This window comes from Leuciscus leuciscus, assembly GCF_965113295.1.
Source record: "Leuciscus leuciscus genome assembly, chromosome: 14".
Taxonomy (NCBI): domain Eukaryota; kingdom Metazoa; phylum Chordata; class Actinopteri; order Cypriniformes; family Leuciscidae; genus Leuciscus; species Leuciscus leuciscus.
In genome coordinates this window covers 37,217,614-37,239,173 of record NC_138738.1, presented here as the reverse complement: position 1 = coordinate 37,239,173, position 21,560 = coordinate 37,217,614, and the positions used below count along the sequence as shown (strand labels likewise).

The following is a 21,560-nucleotide window of genomic DNA, read 5'->3' as shown; positions in this document are numbered from 1 at the left end:
GCCATGGAAACTACAACGGCCCTTTACAGCCATTGTCATATGGCAAAAGACAAAGGAGATGTGGGTTACAGGGCTTTTACTCATTTCGTACACACACACACACACACACACACACACACACACACACGCGCACGCACGCACGCACGCACGCACACACACACACACACACACACGCACGCACACGCGCACACACACACACACACACACACACAGTCCCTGAATCAAGCACATGCACCAGCATGCACACATACTCATACCCAGGTTGTCATATTTCCCCTCATATATCAAATTCACAACAGTTCATGAATGAAATCACCAACTGCATTGGCAAACAGGGTGTGGTGCGGGAAAAAAATGACGTGATAACAGTTTTATTGTAACTTGTATTGTTTTTAGCCAGCTTTGGTGTCATTCACACAATAATGCAGTATAGGTTCTCGCATAGGCTCAGTCATAACACAGTACACCATTTTGAATATGCATATCATATGACTTTAGAAAACATGAGAAGTAGAATGAGCTGTATGGACTAATTTTAGGACTTTTTGTTGTTTTTGCTGCTGTTGTTTGATATTCGTAAGCACTGTGAACTGCACTCCATATTGTCATATGGAAAAGAGCTGCATATAAAAAAATTATGCATCCATAATTGGAGCAACATGAGGCTGATATTGACAGAACTCTCTCTCTCTCTCTCTCTCTCTTTTTTAATTTTTTTTGGTGAATTATTGATTTATATTCTCTTGTAATGAATGATTGCAGAATAAATTAATGCATCAACATTACATTCTTTCACATGTCAGTCCGGATTATGCACAAGTGTTTCATATAACTGAAAACACACTACATTCAGACTTACATTTATTTCCTTACAAGACACTTGAACAAGTACAATCACACCTGACGAAGCATAAAACCAGAGCCAGAAATAGAGCTCTGCATCTACCGCCTACACATATTCATCTTTCCTTTTATAATAAGAAAGTGCCAGACTGTATGGCTGAACACACCAGTAAAAAAACATTTACTTATTCATTGCTTAAACGTCATGCTTATACATCGGTTACACATGAAAACATTTCTCTGATCTAACAACTAAGAAAATAACTTCAAGACTTAGGAGTAAATACCATGTACTATGTAGTTTTTTATTACAGCATGCAAATGCAACACAAACATTTCATTATATTTTTATGTGTTATATTTTATAAGTGTATTTTATTAAACACTTCTTAATGTTTATCCTTTAGTTTTAATAATTTATTTTATTATTTTCTTTCATGTTCCTTATCATTTTAATTTCTGACTACTATCACTGGCCCTTAGATATGGAATTTAAGCTAAATATTGTTCAAAACGTTTCATAAATTTGTACATTTCTTTTTGTTGGGTTTAGGTTTATTTTCTATTTGCATGTTATTATTTAGATTATTTTGTATAAGAAAATCGAATAAAAACTAATACTAAAAAAATCACGCGTCTAGTTTGGGATTTAATTAAAATCTCTGATTGAATCCAGGACGTCATCGCGAGACTGGTAATGGTATTTATTTGTGTTGTGTGTTCAAAACAATTTTTTTTACAGTCTACGGTTCAAAACATAGGGTTCAACAGGGGTTCAAAAGGGAAGTTCATCACTGATCTGTCAAGTTAATGTGCGCCATCTAGTGGTCACTTTACGAAACGCCGCATCCGCTCTGTTTTGAGAAAAGCACCTCACGGCACCCGTAGCCGCATCCCAGATTCAGCACTGCCGCTGCTGTCACAACAGAGAAAGAGGATAATAAGTTATTAGTCCGCTGACAGAAGAATAATCCTCCTCATACCGACCCCAAGCCGCTAACATTTTATTTCAAGTAAGAACAATGTTTTCTTTATTATTGTAGAGTTTCTGGTGTTAAAATGAATTATTTGTGTGTTTTAAAGGCGGTGTTTCTGCATTGATTCATGAGGCCGTCTGACGTGTGCGCTTTAACTGTCATTTATGTTATAATAACTTATACAGTCTTGCTGAAATTGATTTAACACAAAGCACAAAATGAATTCCTAATGCATTGTGTTATTAAACATCAATTCAAATGGTTTGGGGGGAAAAAGAAACATAAATACACAGCTGATGCAACTAGACAAATGATGATACATTAATGAATGCTCTTTCGGATCAACAGTCCTGCGCGCGCAGCTTAAATAATTGTATCAATAAAAAGTAATTATGCTTTTTAAACGAATGATTTCATGTTAGTTTGCGAGCTTATGCTTTCACCGGGCCGGTTTGCCATGCAGCCATATTGACTGACCATCCGGGACTCTTACAGGAGTGTCCCTTGTGTGTGCGTGTGTATGTGTGTGTGTGTGTGTGTGTGTGTGTGTCACTGGGATAAACACACTCTTCTCAGACTACATGTGTAGCCGCAGCGAGTTGTCATTTAGTAAACAAAAATAATAAACATTTTATATAATGTACGATTATTATAAGAATATATATTATTCTATTCTATTATTCAATTATATTTGTTGGTAAATAGGTCTATCTTTGATAAATGTTATTCCATTATACTGTAAAAACAGTGATGTGTTTCATTCGGTATTGGAAAACCCTATTGTAGAACTTTCCAGTTCAGTTCCTAAATTTAATTTTAAGTCACAGAGAATTGTGGAATACAATTTTGAGTCTGGTGTAAGGTAGTAGAATTAAAACACAACTGGGTTTATATAAAGAAATGAATATAACTACTGTAATTAATAATGTTTTTTTTTTTTGTATAACAGAATGAATCTTACACACAAAATTATTCCATAAACATTATATAACATTAGTATCATTTCAAATGTCACCTATTAAAAAAATAAATAAAAGAAATTATATACATATATATTTAAATTGGTGACTATATAAGCATATATAGTTTTATTTATATGTATAATTTTATACTTATATTTATCTGTATTATTTATATATAATATTTTATATATTTGTTATATAATCTGTTGTTGTTGTGTGTGTGTGTTATATATGTATATATATATATTTAGACAATGTTGAACTTAGTTTAGAGAAATATATTAAATCAGAAAATGTATTTTACATGTCAGAGAATAAATTGTCACAATTAATATTATATTGTTAAAACTTGTGATGGACTTCCTCTAACAAACAGGCATTATCACTGTTTAACACGAGCACAATAAATCCAGCCAGGATCGCTTGGAAAAATAAAAATATTTTTAAATAAAAATGTAAAAACTAAAACAAAAATAATCACTTAAAAACATTTAGTAATTATTGTTTATTACAATAATGTATTGATTAATATAATAAATAATGAAATATATCAAAGCAAATTACAGCATAAATCAAATTAAACTTAAGAGGGGTTTATCAATATATCGTGCAAATAATTTAGGAAGTTTTAAGGCACTTTTTTTTTCACCTGCTTTTGTTCAATTCAGTAAATTCTTCTTCCTGTCATTCCCCTTCAAATCCCAGATCAAAAACCTGTGGTTTGTGTCCAATTCAAGTTCACACTCATAAATCGAAAATATCCAGTTCTCAAATTCAGACTTTTGCTCAATTCTGCAACATTAAAGTATTCAAACTGAGTCGTGTTCGTCAGACCCGAGTGAAGCTGTTGATGAGGCGGTGGAGGAGTGGTGTTCTGCTCATCATGGGTGTGGAGTGGACCAGAATGACCTCAGATGTGTGTGATATTCCCTGAGTGACCACTAGAAGCCGCTCGTGTAAGATGAATCAACTAGCAAATAAAACAAGCTAGTTATAATTTGTTAGTTTTTGTAAGGGGTTTAACAGTCAAAGACCCAGAACCAGATATGATGAATGAAGACCCGGAGTCAGAATTATAATAAATTAAAGAAAAGATTTACTGAAGATAGTTTGCAGTTTCATCAGCAGAAGTTCAGCTTCAAGACTCACACAGGAGTCCGTAGGCCATTGCTACGTCCTTGCTTCAGGTTGCAGTTTCTGATTGGCTAAGAAATAGATAAACATAATAATTTTCCACACATTTACAGATAGATTGAAGCATATCTCCATCGATTATGCGGCTGACACTCGGACCCTGAAGTTAGGCACGTCGTGACCTTCCAGGTCGCAGATTTGTGTCCAGAACAATCTCCAGTAATGCCAGTGGTTCCTTAACCTGCAACCAAGAAGACTAACACACACACACACACCGACACACAGCTTTTCCAAGGATGGATTTGGCCAGACTCTCACTATAAACAGGAGAGTCCTCTCAAAACATCAAGATAATGCGTTCTTTCTCTCAAGGAGAGCTACACTTTAGTCTGACTGGAAAGTAAGGCTTTAACTGAGAAAGGTTCCCTTAAAGGTGCATTGTGTAATATTTGTGTAATATTTAGGAGGATCTGTGGACAGAAATGCAATATCAAATACATAACTATGTTTTCAGTGGTGTATAAAGACCTTACTTAATGAACCATTATGTTTTTATAACCTTAGAATGAGCCATTTCTATCTATATACATCGCGGGTCCCCTTACATTGACATGTTTCTACAGTGGCCCTAAACGGTCAAACGCGTTTCGTCACTATGTTGTTCTTCGTGCAAAGAAGCAAGCTAAACACAATGATGAACAAGTAACAGTAATATTTGCAATAACATATCGTTTTACTGAATAATTAAGTAAACCTAATTTCTTAATTTATCTTTGTAAAGAAAGCTCATTGCTTAACTGGCTACTCTTTGCTGTCTCAGACGAGACATCTTCTCCTGTCGGCCACCGTATTCACTTCTGTCGGTTGCAATTCGCAACCTCACCACTAGATGCCGCTAATTACACAGTGCACCTTTAAACTATAGACTTCAATGACCCCTGTGACCATAGTTGTCAGAGTACCCTAGAAAAACAGATGTAATCATTGACACATGTTGAAGCCCTTTCTTAACAAAACAAAACATCTTTCCATATTTAATTTCTGGAAGCCGGGCTAAATGAGGAAGCACTGTTACTGCATTCATAATCAAATACAGACATTAGAGAATGCATGAAAAGAACATTTCAGTGATCACACTGGTAACTTCTATAACAAAGTAAAATCTCACAAGCCTAGAGAAGTCATTCAACTCGTGATATTTAGAAGGAAAAATATTGATTAATATCTTAATTATAATCACTCATTACATATACATTGAAGCAGCAGTTTATTCCAAAATCGACACCCTTCAGTTTTAATGGAAGATGTCTTAAAGTGTTGTCTGCATTATTTTTGTAATTGTTTTATGTCCTAAATAATAACCTCTAATAAAGCAGATTTACTAACAAAATTGTAGCGTCCAAAGGCTTTCTTGGAAAGTACACTCACAAGACTTAAAGTCCCCTTGTAGTCAATCATTTTATCCCTTAAAACTCATCTTTAATCACCAAAATTACATATTTAAGTGTTTTTTCCTTGAAAAATAAAAAGTCTTATGCCTTAAAATAGCTTGAATGTAACTCTACACCCTTGCCTCATTTAGTATACGCGGTTCTATGAATATGCAAATGAGCCCCGCCTCCACTCACTCACTCAGCTCAGAGATCCACTCGTTGACGATCACTCGTTGATCTGATTGGTTACAAGGTAGTTTGTGACGTCAGAAACACCAGCGATTTCAATCCGTGTTTCTGAGACTGTCTTTGGTTCACTGCGGTTTTAAGGAGAAAATACTCAGCAATGCTGTCGACTTATGAATTTACACATGGTTTGTCATAAAGCATATTAAAAACACCACATAGACTTATAAACTACTTTAAAAGCTTGATTTTCACCACAGGGGGACTTTAAATGTGTGTGTCTGTCTGTCTGCAGAATGTCTGACAAAAGTGAGCTGAAAGCAGAGTTAGAGAGAAAGAAACAACGCCTGGCCCAGATCAGGGAGGAGAAGAAGAGGAAAGAGGAAGAACGCAAGAAGAAAGAGGTGAGCTGTGGACTAACCTGTGATTTGATGTCTGTGGTTGTTACACTGAAACACGTCTCTCTCTCTCTCTCTCTCTCTCTCTCTCTCTCTCTCTCTCTCTCTCTCTCTCTCTCTCTCTCTCTCTCTCTCTCTCTCTCTCTCTCTCTCTCTCTCTCTCTCTCTCTCTCTCTCTCTCTCCCCTCTCTCTCTCTCTCCCTCTCTCCTGAAGCTGGATGGCCGGAGGGAGGGAGCGTCTCCTCCGCAGGATGACTCTGATCTGGAGAGGAAGAGGAGGGAGGCAGAGGCTCTGCTGCAGAGCATGGGGATAGTGGATGCCTCCATGGGTATGAAACAACAAAGCAGCATGGGAAATTATATTTGGTTTTTGTCACTAGCATGTGTTCACAACAAGCATGCTTTTTTACAGTATTAGTAATCTACATCTACATACAATTATATCATGAAGAGGTCATGTTAGAGCTTGATGCACATTCTGAAACTTTCAGAACGCAAAACCTTATTTCCAATGAGAAAAGACTATATTTATTGAAATGATACAGCAAATATTACTTGTTCTACGACTTTTACAACCTTTTTCTGTTGATCAAACAGATTAACACATTAACTTTACACATTAACACATTAACAGAAACTTGTCCACTTAGTCTATGTGAGACATTAAAGCTATTATTTCTAATGTATAGATTAGAGCTGCACGATTAATCGTTAAAAGATCGAAAACACCCACACGATCTCATTCTTAGATATAAGAATATCTAATAAACCTTTGACAAGTTTGATCACAGCGAACATCCAGATCTGTATTCGCGCTGCCGCTGACCCAGAGAGAGCAGTACTCATGTATAGGTGTGAATCAGCTTCACAAACAGTCTTTTTAACCGCGCAGTTTCGTTATTTATGTGTTACAATCATTCATATTGTCACAGAAGTTTATAGTTCAGATGTAAGCTAAACACTGATTTCTACGATAGCGATCGAAATAGAGCAAATCTCCTTTTGAAAGTAACACGGTGCGTCACGTTACGATTACATTGTTATGGTGTTATGCCACCAGGTGGCGACTAGTGACTGTTAAAAAATGTGTCATTGAATCATTCATTCAAGAGATTCGTTAAAAAACGCTGATTCATCCCGTAATGAAACGAGTGAAGTATTTATGAGTGAGTCATTGAATCATTCAATAAAAATAATTAATTCAGATTCATTCAACATTTTAAATAGACTGCATCAATTAACATTATCAGAACCTCAAGGATATGATGTTATTTTGTTTAGTTAGAGGGAGAATCCTGATTTATGACCAGCTGATATATGACCTGTTTAAATGAGCCTAAGCTGGTTTTGCTGGTTTTGCCTGACCAGCTGACAAAAACCCAAAACCTTCATAATTATGTTATCCATTTCCTCTGGTTTTATCGTTCATTGTTCTTTCTTTCTTTCTTAACATGATAGTTTGGTTTGGTTTGGAATGAGGATCCTGCATGAATATTAACCACTGCACTTTTTGTCTTCTTTTTTTTGTGTGTGACTCAATCCTCTTTGATTTCATGTTTCTTGCACCATCCTCTTGCTTTTTGTTGCTTACCTACTTTTTTATTCATCCTTTTTTACTTGGATGTTTTTATGCTCTTTTTTAATTCCAAACACCCCCCCTTCGCCCCGCTTATGCTTGTGTGCGTAGTGCAACCTCTGCGTGTGGTAACAGAGGATACGTGTCTGTTTCACTATTTAGTCCCCCCTCCCATGTCCCCCTCTGCCAAATCAGTGGGCACACCCAGCGAAACGGGCAGCCAGGACTCGGGAGACGGTGGCACGGGGCCGAGGTGAGACACACACACACACACGTGTACATGATACAGAACAGGTGGAGGGAATGACCAAGATCTTACGTCACAGGAAATGTATATACAGTACATTACCATTCAAAAGTTTGGGGTAAGTAAGGTTTTAAAAAAAAAACATATTTTTAATCAACAAGGATAAATAGACATTTATAATGTTTCTTTTTCAAATAAATGCTGTTCTTTTGAACTTTCTATACATCAAAGAATCCTGAAAAATAAATGATCACGTCGATCGAACGCTGTGAGTGTGTGTTAGAAATCAGGAATGGGGAGAGAACATTGTGCTTGGTACATTTTTCATCTTCAAACCAAACTTGGATCTTCAGCCGACAAAGTTTAAATCCTGTCTCTCTGGCTAGAGCTCTTCCCATAATGTTCACGCATTAGTTCAGTAGACGGAGAGTAGACAGTGTTTTGTGGCTGTTTGAACACATTCGATCACATGAGTGTCTTCACTACGAATGTGTTTTCGACTCCCTCTGAAAGTGTCTGAAAGTGGACAAGCTCAAAACGTTTTAGATCCTGTTTACACCTGTATTAAACGTCTCTACTTGTGATCCGATCGACCAAAACGCATCTTAATACCAGCTGTGAACAGGACGTTTGTGTTCCAGTTTGTGCTCTCAAGATATCCATCAAGCATCCTCCCTTTCTGTCTTTCAAAAACCTCTTAAACACATTTTTTCCCTGAATATTACTCTTCAGCTCTTGGTCTGTGAACTATACTTTGTTATGGATGTTTGTATATGTTTGTATTTTGTCTGTATTCCTCTAACCTAAATTTGTAAAGCAACCTAGGGCTTTGGAAAGGTGCTGTAAAAATGTAAATTATTATTATTGTTACTACAATATTACAGTTTTACTGTATTTTTGATCAAATACATGCAGACTTGAGCATAAGAGACTTTCAAAAACTAAAAAAGTTTTAAAAAAATTAAAAAATCTTACCAACCCCAAACTTCTGAAAGATAGTGTAGTTCATTTTGCTTAAAATTCTATTAAAATATGGTTATATATATATTAATACATTATGTATATTAAACAACCATGTGATTGCCTGTTTTTGGTTAATGAAGGGTATTAAGTAACTAACAAATAAAAGATTCTTCATCCTGTTTTTTTTAATTCATGACACAAATGATGAAAAAAAACAGCTTCACATTGTATAACATTTCATTATTTTAAAATGTTGCCTGGAAAGCATCAACAACTTAACTTTTCTTCACACTCTGTATTTCACATTCCTCCATGTTTCACTGTAAATATGTTTTCATCATTGTCTTAACATCTTTTCATCTATTTTTCCCATTCTTTTAATTTGACGCAATATTTTCTGTCATTTCTATTTTATGTTTTGATTTTTCCGAGATTCAACATAATTTTATTTAACAGCAGTTGAAAAAAAGAGTGTTATAAAAAGTGCACTTTTTCAGTTGTAAAATTGTATATATCAAATAAATTGTATATATCAAAATATCTACATCACATCACATATCATATATATATTGTATATACACATCACATATACAGTACATTCAGAAAGTATTCACATCTTCTTTTTTTCACATTTTAAAAGCATTTTAAATATAATTGAATGCATTTTTGCAAGTCGACAGCATAACAAGAGAAGATGAAAATGTGCAGAAAAACAGTCGACACATTTCTACCATCTTACATCATAACACACCCCCCCTCCATAAACACTTCATAAAGCCATGCATATAAACTATATATGTAAAGTACTTTGGGGTTTGATTTCTATTGTCTGTATTGCGCTGTGTACTATGTGGAAGTCATCTGCATGCACATGTATACGTGTGTAACAGCGACTCTGCCTTGTAACCGTGTGCATGCATGTGTCTCTAACAGGACTCTTCATTGGGACTCTGACCCCTCTACTCTACTGCTCCATTCAGACTCTCAGCTCGGGTACTGCTGTCTCGCTCTCATTAATATCACTCCTGCTGCGCACTCTCTGCTTTATTACCTGCCTCTCCTTCATTTATCCTTCTTTCACATGTGTCCTCTCACTCCTGCTGCCTTTTTTTTTTTTTACATGGACAGTCATGATGAACCAAATAGTGAATTGTGTGATGCACTGTGGCTCCCCTAGCATAACTAGCTAAATTATGTTTAACTACCTTAAAGGTAATTTCAGATTATTATTTTTTAACATGTTTGAATTAGTCTCCCCCCGCTTAAGTCCAGGTAGAGTGACCCAGGATTTATCAATATACAATCTTATATCCTGTCGGAAAGCATTCAGACCAACATGAAATGTACCTTATGTAACATTGAATTAAAACTATTAAAACTACATGTAGTTTAGTATGTACTTTCTAAGATGCTTAAACTATCGTACTGACTTGTGGACACATTATCACCCCTCAGCAGATGGAATTTCTAGTTTTTAGTAATTTTGTTGTTGTTTATTATTTATTAATTATTTCCAGTCTTTAATTATTTATTTATTTCATTTATTTTAATTTAATAATTTTTTATTTTATTTTATAATTTTTTTTGTATATTCCCCCCCCCCATTTTATTTATTCATGTACAATTTATATAATAATTTCGTTTTAGAATTAGTTATTAATTAATTATTTGTTGATTTTAATTTAATCAATTATTTTATTAATTGATTTATTTTGATTTAAGTATTTTTATTATTTCATTAATTAATTTATTGTTTATTTGTTGTTTTTAAATTAAGTTATTTAATTGTTTATTTATTTATTATTAATTCATGTTTTTTATATATATATATTTTTTATACATTTAATGTTGATTTTTGTCATTTATTTATTTATTTACTTTATTTATTTATTCCCTATATAATTATTTATTTTTAGTTTCAGTCATTTTAATTAACTTACTTATTATGAATTAATGATTTGTTGTTTTTAGTTTAATTATAATTGTAATTCTTTATTTATTTATTGTTTTTAAATTAAATTATCTATAATTTTCAGTTTAATTGTTTAATATTTTTAATTAAATTATTTGTTATTTTTTAATGTAATATTTTATCACAGATATTTTTATGTGTATCCCACAGCATTTTTCCGTCTCAACATATGTGTCTGTATTTTCTGCAGACGTGGCCCGCTGAAGTTGGGCATGTCAAAGGTCACGCAGGTGGACTTCCCGCCCAAAGAGATGGTGTCATACTCAAAAGAGACCCAGACGCCCACACAAACTCATCACAAAAATGGTAAGTCACACACACGCTGCTTTTCTTTAAAGCAGTAATGAGACTAAACTCTTTCTCTGCTGTCCGTAGATGAGGAAGAGGAGGAAGATTCGGGCGTGACACAGCCTGTTCTGGAGCCTCAAGAGGAGAAAGACCCTCAAAAAGAGGAAGAAGAAGGTAGCGCTCTAAAACACGGCAACAAGAGAAATCAAACAATTCATTTTACATCGTTCCATTAGACGAGAAATCAGAATATTAATGGAGGACCCTTTTTCTGTGTAGCGCTGCCTCATGAGCTGACGGAGGAAGAGAAACAGCAGATTCTTCACTCGTCGGAGTTCGTGACTTTCTTTGACCACAGCTCTCGGATTATGGAGCGCGCGCTCTCTGAGCAGGTGGATGTGTTTTTCGACTACAGCGGGCGAGACCTTCAGGATAAAGAGGGGTGAGGAGAGTGTTCGCTGATCTGGTATCAGATGTGGATCGGCTCTGGTGTGTCGTGTGTGACGTGTGACTGTGTTTGTTTCAGGGAGGCGCAGGCCGGGGCCAAACTCTACCTGAACAGGCAGTTTGCGGACGAACGCTGGTCCAAACACAGAGTCGTCACGTGTCTCGACTGGTCACCACAGGTACATGATCATGCAACTCAAGTCAAGTGTGTCCAAACTTTTGACTGATAGTGTGTATTTAGTTAAAGGGATGGTTCAGAGTAAAATCAACCTAGGGTCCTTTGCACCATGACCTCGAGCCAAACACCCCCCCAGAAGCCTTTTTTCCCTTGGTCGAACATTATTAAAGTTAGAGATTATATAGAGATATCAGCCGAATGGCTTAGTGCAGGCGTTAATGGATCCAAGGTTGTCCAAAGCCCGTAAAAGTCCTGGCAGAAAGCGATGCATAAGGATGTAGTGTAACGACGAATTATAATTTTTTCCGAAGTGTTGACTTCGTGATAACTAATAATTGTTGCAAACTGGTACTACCAACAAAATATTAGTGCATTCCTGGAAATTCCTGCTTTTCCCAAATCACAGAAGTGACCTCGAAGTCCGGGTTAGCGGTAGCATGAGCCGTCAGGCAAGTGTTATTTAAATAAACTCCTGATGTACTTACAAACTTTCCAATGCCTTGTTTTATGAGTACAGATTTGTACTACTGTAGAAGTTTGGTACCATTCTGGGCATTATTAGTTGGGTAATTTACAAGATACAAACTTGGATCCATTAGCGCCTGCACTAAGCCATTCGTCTTATATCTCTAAATAAGCTCTAACTTTAATAATGTTCGAGGACCCTAGGTTGATTTTACTCCGAACCATCCCTTTAAATACTATCTTTTCAGTGTAGTTCCCCTCACTGTTCCTGTTTTCTCCTTCCCATCAGTACCCTGAGCTGCTGTTGGCATCATATTGTAGTAATGAGGACGCGCCACATGAGCCGGACGGCGTGGCTCTGGTCTGGAACATGAAATATAAGAAAACCACACCGGAATATGTCTTCCACTGCCAGGTGACCATCTCAGTGCATATCTCTGTGCATTACAATTTTTTTATTATTATTTTGGCTAACACTTTATTTTACAGTGTCCTCGTTACACGTTACATGTTGTTACTATAGTAATAACATTAAATGATCTGTGATTACATGCAACTAACCTTAACCCTATAGTAGTAAGTACATGTAGTTAATTATTATTATTACTCGGTACTTAAATGTATAATTACACTGTAACACGGACATCTTAAAATAAAGTGTAACCTAATTTTGTCTTGGTTTTATTAGGATCTCGTCTTAAGATCACACATTATTTATCTCATGGAAATTAAGAAGATTGTGGATAAAACTGAAAAAAGTTTGAGATTGAAAAACAAAATAATAATAAATATTTTTTATTAAAATAAATAATTACATAAAAAATAATACAATATAAAATGATTTTAATTCATTATTTTTTAGTTTCATTTCATTTTAGTTTTGGAGAATGGATGGATGGGTGGATTATTAAAATTAATTAAAATAAATAAATAAATACACGCATACATGCATGCATAAACAAATCACACAGTAAACCTTGAAATTCTTAAAAATGAATATCCTGAGAGGTTAAATGTGCCCAGTCAGTGTGTGAATTACAGGTTTATGGAAGGCTTGATCCTGCTCAAGTACATAATGAACTAAATGTATTGTTAATAACAACAATTATTTAGTCTTATTATTTTATTAAATATTATATATTACATAATTTTATATAATAATAATATATTATTATGTTGAGGTTCAAAGGTCACGTGGCTCATGGAATATGTGTGTTTGTTCAGTCTGCAGTGATGTCAGCAGCGTTTGCACAGTTTCATCCGAATCTGGTGGTTGGAGGCACGTACTCGGGTCAGATCGTGCTGTGGGACAACCGGAGTAACAAACGCACACCTGTGCAGAGGACGCCGCTCTCAGCCTCAGCTCACACGGTACACAAGCACAAACACCCCTGCAATACATCATCATCATCCACACTGTTCCGGTGGATCATCTCTCTCTCTCACACTCTCTCTCTCTCTCTCCAGCACCCGGTGTACTGTGTGAATGTGGTGGGGACTCAGAACGCTCACAATCTCATCAGCATCTCCACGGATGGGAAGATGTGCTCCTGGAGTCTGGACATGCTGTCTACACCACAGGTGACACACACACACACACATATTCTTGTACATCTATCTTTATGAGGACATTCATTGACACTATGCAATCTCTAGCCGCTTACCCTAACCTTACCCATCACAACTAAGTGCCTAACCCGAACCCTGACCCTAAACCTACCCTTAAAGGTTGTATCAGTGATTGTGGGTGACGTCACTTATGTTTGAGTTTGAAGCGAGAACAAACCAAGTTAGCTCGCCCCTCCCTCCCGTTTCGTGCATCATGAAAAAACGATCATGTACGCGCATTTCTTAAAGCGACAGACACACGATATTCAGATCGATGTTCTACCTCAATGATGGCTCATTGCATAATGTCGCCTACGTTAGCTAGAGCTTACCCAAGTTTAGTCGAGCTTCGCTCATATTTTTTCAAGAAGGATATTTTCACATAGGGATGTCCCGATCCGATCATGTGATCGGAAATCGGGCCCGATCACGTGTTTTCAGACTCGATCGGAATCGGACGTTACCTCCCGATCAGGACTCGGATATATATGTATATTCTCATTATTTTTTAACACATCTATAGTTATGCGGTGGCACAGAGTTACGCCGGTTTCACACTGCAGCGCAGGAGCAGTGCGTATGGTGAGCAGGAGCAGGACACGCGCGTTTTGCTTTCACACTGGCAGCGTTTGTCACGCGCGGCTGAACCGCGGGTTGTGTACAGACAGAGTACTCTATAATGGATAAGTTGGCATTGCTTTATTTCGTTTTCAAATACATTTAAGAGAAAAGACTTGTCAAGAAGCTTATTTTATTAATAATTTCATTTATATAACTTTTGGTTCATCTTTGTTTTTATTGTTCTGGCAACAAGTTTGTTTTTGAACATTTGTTTTCTTTTTAAATTGCTGTTGGTCATTTGATTGACTGTTTAAAACACAATAGATATCATCAATGCAACTTTTGGATAAAACTGCAGTGTATTTTGGCCATGATCAATGCATTGTCACTTTAATTCAGCGTAAGCTGCGCAGCAAAAATAGACTCGGCGCCGAAACGATCGCGGCACTGCTGCTCTGCTCTGCTACGCACTGCCGCGCCGCTTCTGCGTGCGGTGTGAATGCTCTAATCTGTTAACATGGGCGGCAAAAAAAATTAAATACGCGTGCAGTGTGAAACCGGCGTAAGAGTTAGGAGTGCAGTTCCTAAAAGCACATTACTGGCTTTGCAAACACTGTGGCACTTTTATATTTTATTTGTTTACATGCCTGCCGGGTATTTTAAGTTGAGGTGCTATTTGTTTATATTAGACTTTTTTATATATTTACTGTTGCACTAAAGTCCAAAAGCGAAGAATTTATCTTATTTATTACTTGATTGTTCAAGCTACCTCACAGAAGTGCTCTGTTTGTTAACAGAGTTGTTGAATGTTAAAATAAGGTGAATTAAATAAAAAATAAGGAACATCCTGGATCTGTTTTTTCGCTCTTCTTTATTCTTTTTTTATGTATTATAGAAGTATCGGATCGGGACTCGGTATCGGTAGATACTCAAAATCAAATGACTCGGACTCGGACTCGAGGGCAAAAAAACCTGATCGGGACATCCCTATTTTCACACACAGTTCACATCCAAACAAGTCAGCACTAGCAGCTACTCACCTCTCCAGAAGAAACAGTGCAACCTCGGCGTCCGATTGAAAAAATGTCAGTTCTTTTAGTTCTCTCCACCTTTCAAAAGCCTTCCCGATAACTATTCGTGTCTTGGAATAAACACGATGGTATTCCCTCGCCCTAATCCTCCTCCTCCTCCTCTTGGGGATTGTCTCAGCCATGTTCAATTTCTCTTGTTCGTTGATAGACGCTGGCTTCTTCTTCAGCTCTGACTTTGCGTGCAGCCGAGTACGAGCGCAAAACCTCACAACACCCTCCCCTGTCGGTGATTGGTTGGAACACTATTTATTTTGTTTTTGAGTGGTTGGTGAAACCAATTGTTTTTGTGTGCAGATCTCAGAGCCTAGGCTGCTTACAGAGACGCTTATGGGGCGGGCAGCTAGCAGATCGTTAGGAAAGATTCGATGAATGTGATCATTTATGTTTGGGCCTTTTTTGGGCCTGAAATCGCTGATACAACCTTTAACCTCACTATAACCTTATCCCTAAAACCAAGTCTTAACCCTCAAACAGGCCTTTAAAGGGCTCTCAGAAAGTGAGGACCTGCCAAAATGTCCTCACTTTACTCTCTTTGTCCTCACTCCAATGGTCTAAAACTCAAACTGGTCCTCACAAAGATAGTTGTACAAGTGTACACACACACACACACACACACACACACACACACACACACACACACACACACACACACACACGCCATCTACATACACTGCCCTTCAAGGGCTCAGTAATATTTGTTTTTGTTTTTGTTAAGATATTGATACTTTTATTCAGCAAGGACACATTACATTTGTCAAAAGACATAAATCATGTTATAACATTTATCAAATAAATTATGTTCTTTTAAACTTTCTATTCATCAAAGAGTCCTGAAAAAAAAAAAATCACAGCTTCCACAAAAATTTGAAGCAGCACAACTGTTTTCAACACTGATAATAATCATAAATGTTTCTTGAGCAGCAAATCATCATATTAGAATGATTTCTGAAGGATCATGTGACACTGAAGACTGGAGTAATGATGCTGAAAATTCAGCTTTGATCACAGGAATAAATTACATTTTACTATATATTCACAAAGAAAGCAGTTATTTTCAATTGTAATAATTTTTCACAACATTACTGTTTTTACTGTATTTTTCAATATATATTTATCAAATAAATGCAGCCCTAGTGAGCAGAAGAGACTTCTCTCAAAAAATCTTACCGACCCCAAACTTTTTTCTCAGGGAATGCATAAACTGGTAAAACATGTATTTGAATGCAATGTAAGTCGCTTTGGATAAAAGCGTCTGCCAAGAGCATTAATATAAAAATTCTATGAATCCTAAAAACATTGACAAAAAAGTCTTGGTAGGAAACTCACTAGGGTTTGAAACAGTGCCATTTGCTCTCTTTCATCCAGATACACAAGAGTCAAACTCACTCCTGCTGTGTGTGTGTGTGTGTGTGTGTGTGTGTGTGTAGGACAGTCTGGAGCTCGTATTCAAACAGTCCAAGTCAGTTGCCGTGACCTCCATGTCATTTCCTCTGGGTGATGTCAATAACTTTGTTGTGGGCAGTGAGGACGGGTCCATCTACACCTCCTGTAGACATGGCAGGTAAGAGTGTGAGCCAGGACTGTGTGTGTCAGTTTCACATCCGCACAAGTCTTTGATTTCTGTTGGTGTGTGTGTGTGTGTGTTGTAGTAAAGCGGGCATCAGTGAGATGTTTGAGGGTCATCATGGACCAATCACAGGGCTCGACTGCCACACGGCGTCAGGACCGGTCGACTTCTCTCACCTGTTCGTCACTTCCTCTTTTGACTGGACCGTCAAACTCTGGAGCACCAAGGTGATAATACACTACTGTTTTAAACATCTACACTGCTGATGAAGTGGAAACTCCGATCCGATGGAGGATTTATTAAGTATTATTTATATATTATTATAGTATATATATATATATTTTTATTTTTTATTTTTTATTATTAGTTAGTATTAGTTTTAATTTTAATAATTTTGTTATGTGCTTGTCATTTTCTCTTTTTTAAATTTGTTTTTATTCTGTTTGGCTTGATTCTATTAGCATTTTATACATTTTAGTTCTTCAACTTATTCTATTTCGGTTTGTTATTTTCTTTTAAGGTTTTTACGTTTTCATCAATTTGAGTTTTATTTAAATTGAAGGTGGGATCAGTAGTTTTTGAAAAACACTTTTGGCCAATGTTGATATTTGAAATCACCAAAACAAACACGCCCCTACCCCAAAATGATCTCGCCCCTAATTTGATAGCTCCGCCCCACACTTCCTTACGCAACCGTAACCCAGGCAACGACTACAGCGGAATCCGCTCTACCTGCCGGTGTTGTGCCAAATTATTACCTCCCCTAGCATTGGTAGGTTTAGGATTAGTTGTGGGGGAGGGGGGAGGATTAGGGGCGGGGTTAGGATTAGGCAATCGGGTACTGACTTCAACTAGGAGGGGTAATAATTTTGCAGGGGGTCGGAATTCGGCACAACACCGGATCGTAAGCCTTCTTTTTCATTTTAAGTTCAGCAGACATTTTCCTCTTTAGTTTTTTATCTGCCATCTCTCTCTTTCTGTAAGCGTTCACTGAGCGTTCTCTTCCCCATCATCAGTAGACACGCCGCTTACTGCTGATTGGTTACAAGTGTGTTTTGGTAGTCGGTCCAACACAGTTTTCAAAAGTGTTTTTAAAAAACGACTGATTCCACCTTTAATGATTTTTTTTTTAATAGTTTTAGTTTACAGTAACAACACCGGTCTGTTCGTGTCTCTCCTGAAAGAATAATAAGATTTAGTTTCTTTTTAATTCAGTTTTTAGTCATTTAGTTTTTTACTTTAACTAAACTTATTTTAAGTTCAACAAAAAAAGATTGTGTCAACACTTGAGAAATGTTATTGATAAATGGCATTCCCATCAGCTATATCGGTATCCTGGGATGGAAAGATAAATCTGTAAGCTTTGATTCATTTTTATTTCAGTTTTAGTCATTTTAGTACTTCAACTTACTTTATTCAGTGTTTTTTAATTTCTAGTCTAATATTTATATTTGATTTTAGCTTTATTTAAATGCACACATTTTTTTTTTATAGTTTTGTTTTAGTGAACAGTAGCAACACTGCTCTGTGTGTCTCTCCTGACAGAACAATAAGCCTTTGTACTCTTTTGAGGACAACTCCGACTACGTGTATGATGTCATGTGGTCACCCACACACCCGGCTCTGTTTGCTTGTGTGGACGGGGTCGGACGTTTGGACCTGTGGAACCTTAACAATGAAACTGAGGTACACAAATCTCACAGAAATATAATGTGAACAGATCCCCAGATCTTGAATGATTATGTGCTGCCTCAGGTCCCCACAGCGAGCGTAATGGTGGAAGGAAACCCTGCGCTGAACCGCGTGCGCTGGGCTCACTCGGGACGAGAGGTGGCCGTCGGCGACTCCGAGGGACAGGTGCACATTTACGATGTTGGAGAGGTGAGGACGACACTGCTGAAACACTTTTTTTTTTACTTTTATCTTGCTTTTTTATATATAAATATAAATTAAGTTGACTGTATTTATGTGAATACTCCATACTCTATGTTTTAAGTGAATGTAAACATTTGAGAAAGGAAACAGTGTAATGGATCTGTGCATCAGGTCTTAAAGTGACAGCAGCCTAATATTCCTGCTGCCAAATTATGAGATAATATAAAAAAATATCTATATGGCAGTTTTTCCAGTGAAAATGCTGAGTGAATAGTAACTTTTGTCTGCTGACTTTTTCCACAAAAAGTCATATCTCACATACCACATATCTCACAATTCTGAGAAAAAAAATCTGAATTGCCAGATGACTTTTTTCTCAGAATTGCGAGTTTATATCTTAAACAAAACATCAGAATTGCAAGATATAAACTCATAATTGAGAGAAAAAAATTATTTGCAAGTTTATTCTTGGAGTTCTGACTATTTCTTGCATTTGCGACTTTATATACAGCAAATCTGACTTTGTTCCCATAATTGTGGGATAAAAATTAGCAAAAGATGACTTTTTTTCACAATTCCGAGTTTATATCTTAGAAAATAAATCAGAATTGCAAGATATAAACTCGTAATTGAGAGAGAAAAATTTATTGCAAGTTTATTCTTGCAATTCTGACTTTATTTCTTGCATTTGCAACTTTATATACAGCAAATCTGACTTTGTTCCAATAATTGTGGGATAAAAATTAGCAAAAGATGACTTTTTTTCACAATTGCAAGTTTATATCTTAGAAAATAAATCAGAATTGCAAGATATAAACTCGTAATCGAGAGAGAAAAATTATTTGGAAGTTTATTCTTGCAATTCTGACTTTATTTCTTGCATTTGTGACTTTATTTATCAGATTCTGACTTTATATATCGCAATTCAGATTTTTTTCCAATAATTGTGGATATAAAATTGCAAATTCTGAGGGGGCAAAAGGCAATTACTTTTTTTAAATGTTTTATTCCCTGGTGGAAACAAGCTTCCGTACGATTGTCATTGAAACTCATCTGTTTTTTTTTTGTCTGCAGCAAATTGCAGTGCCCCGGCAGGACGAGTGGACTCGGTTTGTGCGCACGCTCGCAGAGATCAACGAGAACCGGGAGGATGTGGAGGAACTGGCTGCTCAACGATTGGCTGCATGATCACCACGGCAACCCCTGCCGACCAATGACGGTTCCCCCGCATTTGCATATCTCCACCCTCTCTGAAGTTATTTTAGTGTTACTGGATGACAATCTAGGGCTTTTTAATTCTAAAATGGATTATTTCAGAAAGCAAGACTTAGCTTTTAACAAATTAAGCACTTAGTGTTGCGAAGTAATATTCGTAGTGGGATGGGATGGTAAAGTTGGTTAGCGTAGATCTTATCAGGTGTGAATTATAATGTTTTTATATATTTATCAGATTAGAGGCTGATTTGTAGGAAAGGCTGGACAGCAGCATTAGCACTACGAATATGCAAACTATTGTACAGCATCTTTATAACGATTTAAGACACTGACGTAACCTAGAGGAACTGCAGAAAAATGGGTTTTTAAGAGGCGGAATATTTTTAACATTCCCTTCTGGACAAACTTTCACATTATTGGAATATTTATAGCTTTTTAACAAATGCGTTTTGTTTTTAGCTCATAAAGACTGAACATGTACGTTTGTAATAACTCAAATCGCACACACTTTCCAACATGTATCTCAGTTCTTACTTCTGAATGCCTTAAAGCGAACCTTAGAACACACACCTATCCACAATCTTCCATCACACAGCATTATGTCCTTCTGGTGCTTGTTCATTCTGGCACTTATGACTGAAAACCTTTTTTTGCCTTTGCAGAAAGTGTAAAAAATGCTCAGTGTTTTGTCATTTTTAAAGGGGCTGTGGTTCCTTGATTAGCATCTCGAAACCTGTTGGTCTAAACTTAAAAGTTCCCTTGGGCAAATATTTAGACTTAATACACAGTGTTATTATTTTGCCATTTATTTTACTAATATATTTTAAGCCAAGTAATTAATAACCGGCTTGTCCACGTCTGCCTCTTGGTATATTTAGTTTTTTTTGTACCATTTTAATCTGCAATTTAACGTTTCAAATTCGCGACGTCCCGGCTCACATCGTGAGTGCTCTTACAGAAATGTTAAATATATAAATCTTTTCATTTTCTATGGATTTTTTGTAGTATTTATCTAATTTATGTATTTTTCTTGACATTATATAAGCAACATTAATTAGTGTAACTGACAAGACCTGAAAAGAGCTTCCCTTATATCTTCACATAAATGTTTAGCTTAAAATCTTGCTGTTAGAAAAAAAAACATTGGCAATCTAGAATGTTTTTAAACGACATGAATTGAACCTTGACTTTAGGCCAATTAAAGAGTTCAGAGCATCTAAAATGAAACTGTAAAAAAAAAAAAAAATCCTGAACCAGCCCAGAAAATCAAACCTGCCTTAATCTCGACACATTCTGAACCAAAGCTATTCTGTTTATGTCTGTTTCCTTTGTGTTGTGTTTCTGTTTTATGACTGGTGAAATGAAGGAAGCTCTAGATATTGAGCTCTGTATCTGACGTCTCATTACAGTCATCAGGATTCCCACAGTCATGGAAAACACAGACAAATCAGGGAATTTAAAAATTGATTTTGGTCCAGAAAATTTGTGTAAATTAAATCTTGTAAAGAAGTCCTGGAAATTTCTATAGCTTTGGATTTCATGATTATGAGCTTATGGCTGGCGATTAACTCTTT

At 36.4% G+C, this 21,560-nt stretch overlaps 1 protein-coding gene across 4 annotated transcripts; it reads left to right on the top strand.

Moving 5' to 3' along the window:
- Positions 1 to 1,719: 1,719 nt before the first annotated feature.
- dync1i2b (dynein, cytoplasmic 1, intermediate chain 2b) lies at positions 1,720 to 21,110 on the top strand. 4 transcript variants are annotated; one of them, XM_082136146.1, is made up of 17 exons: positions 1,720 to 1,856; positions 5,831 to 5,939; positions 6,148 to 6,262; positions 7,672 to 7,762; positions 9,653 to 9,712; positions 10,882 to 10,997; positions 11,067 to 11,153; positions 11,259 to 11,421; positions 11,506 to 11,605; positions 12,359 to 12,484; positions 13,294 to 13,440; positions 13,537 to 13,650; positions 16,757 to 16,890; positions 16,979 to 17,123; positions 18,442 to 18,582; positions 18,652 to 18,777; positions 19,846 to 21,110. In XM_082136146.1, the coding sequence occupies exons 2-17, from the start codon at positions 5,832 to 5,834 to the stop codon at positions 19,957 to 19,959; spliced, it is 1,887 nt and encodes a 628-aa protein (XP_081992272.1). In that variant the 5' UTR covers positions 1,720 to 1,856; position 5,831; the 3' UTR covers positions 19,960 to 21,110. The 4 variants fall into 4 exon arrangements, with proteins under 4 accessions (XP_081992272.1, XP_081992271.1, XP_081992274.1 ...); XM_082136145.1 differs by having other exon boundaries at positions 7,621 to 7,762; XM_082136148.1 differs by lacking the exon at positions 9,653 to 9,712.
- The last annotated feature ends 450 nt before the right edge of the window (positions 21,111 to 21,560 follow it).

What these genes read in the sequence shown, in the direction of transcription:
- dync1i2b (XM_082136145.1), top strand. Translation starts at nt 5,832, where the DNA reads ATGTCTGACAAAAGTGAGCTGAAAGCAGAGTTAGAGAGAAAGAAACAA. An exon ending in AAGAACGCAAGAAGAAAGAG is followed by an intron (nt 5,940 to 6,147) that starts GTGAGCTGTGGA and finishes TCTCTCCTGAAG; the next exon opens with CTGGATGGCCGGAGGGAGGG. An exon ending in ACATTTACGATGTTGGAGAG is followed by an intron (nt 18,778 to 19,845) that starts GTGAGGACGACA and finishes TTTTGTCTGCAG; the next exon opens with CAAATTGCAGTGCCCCGGCA.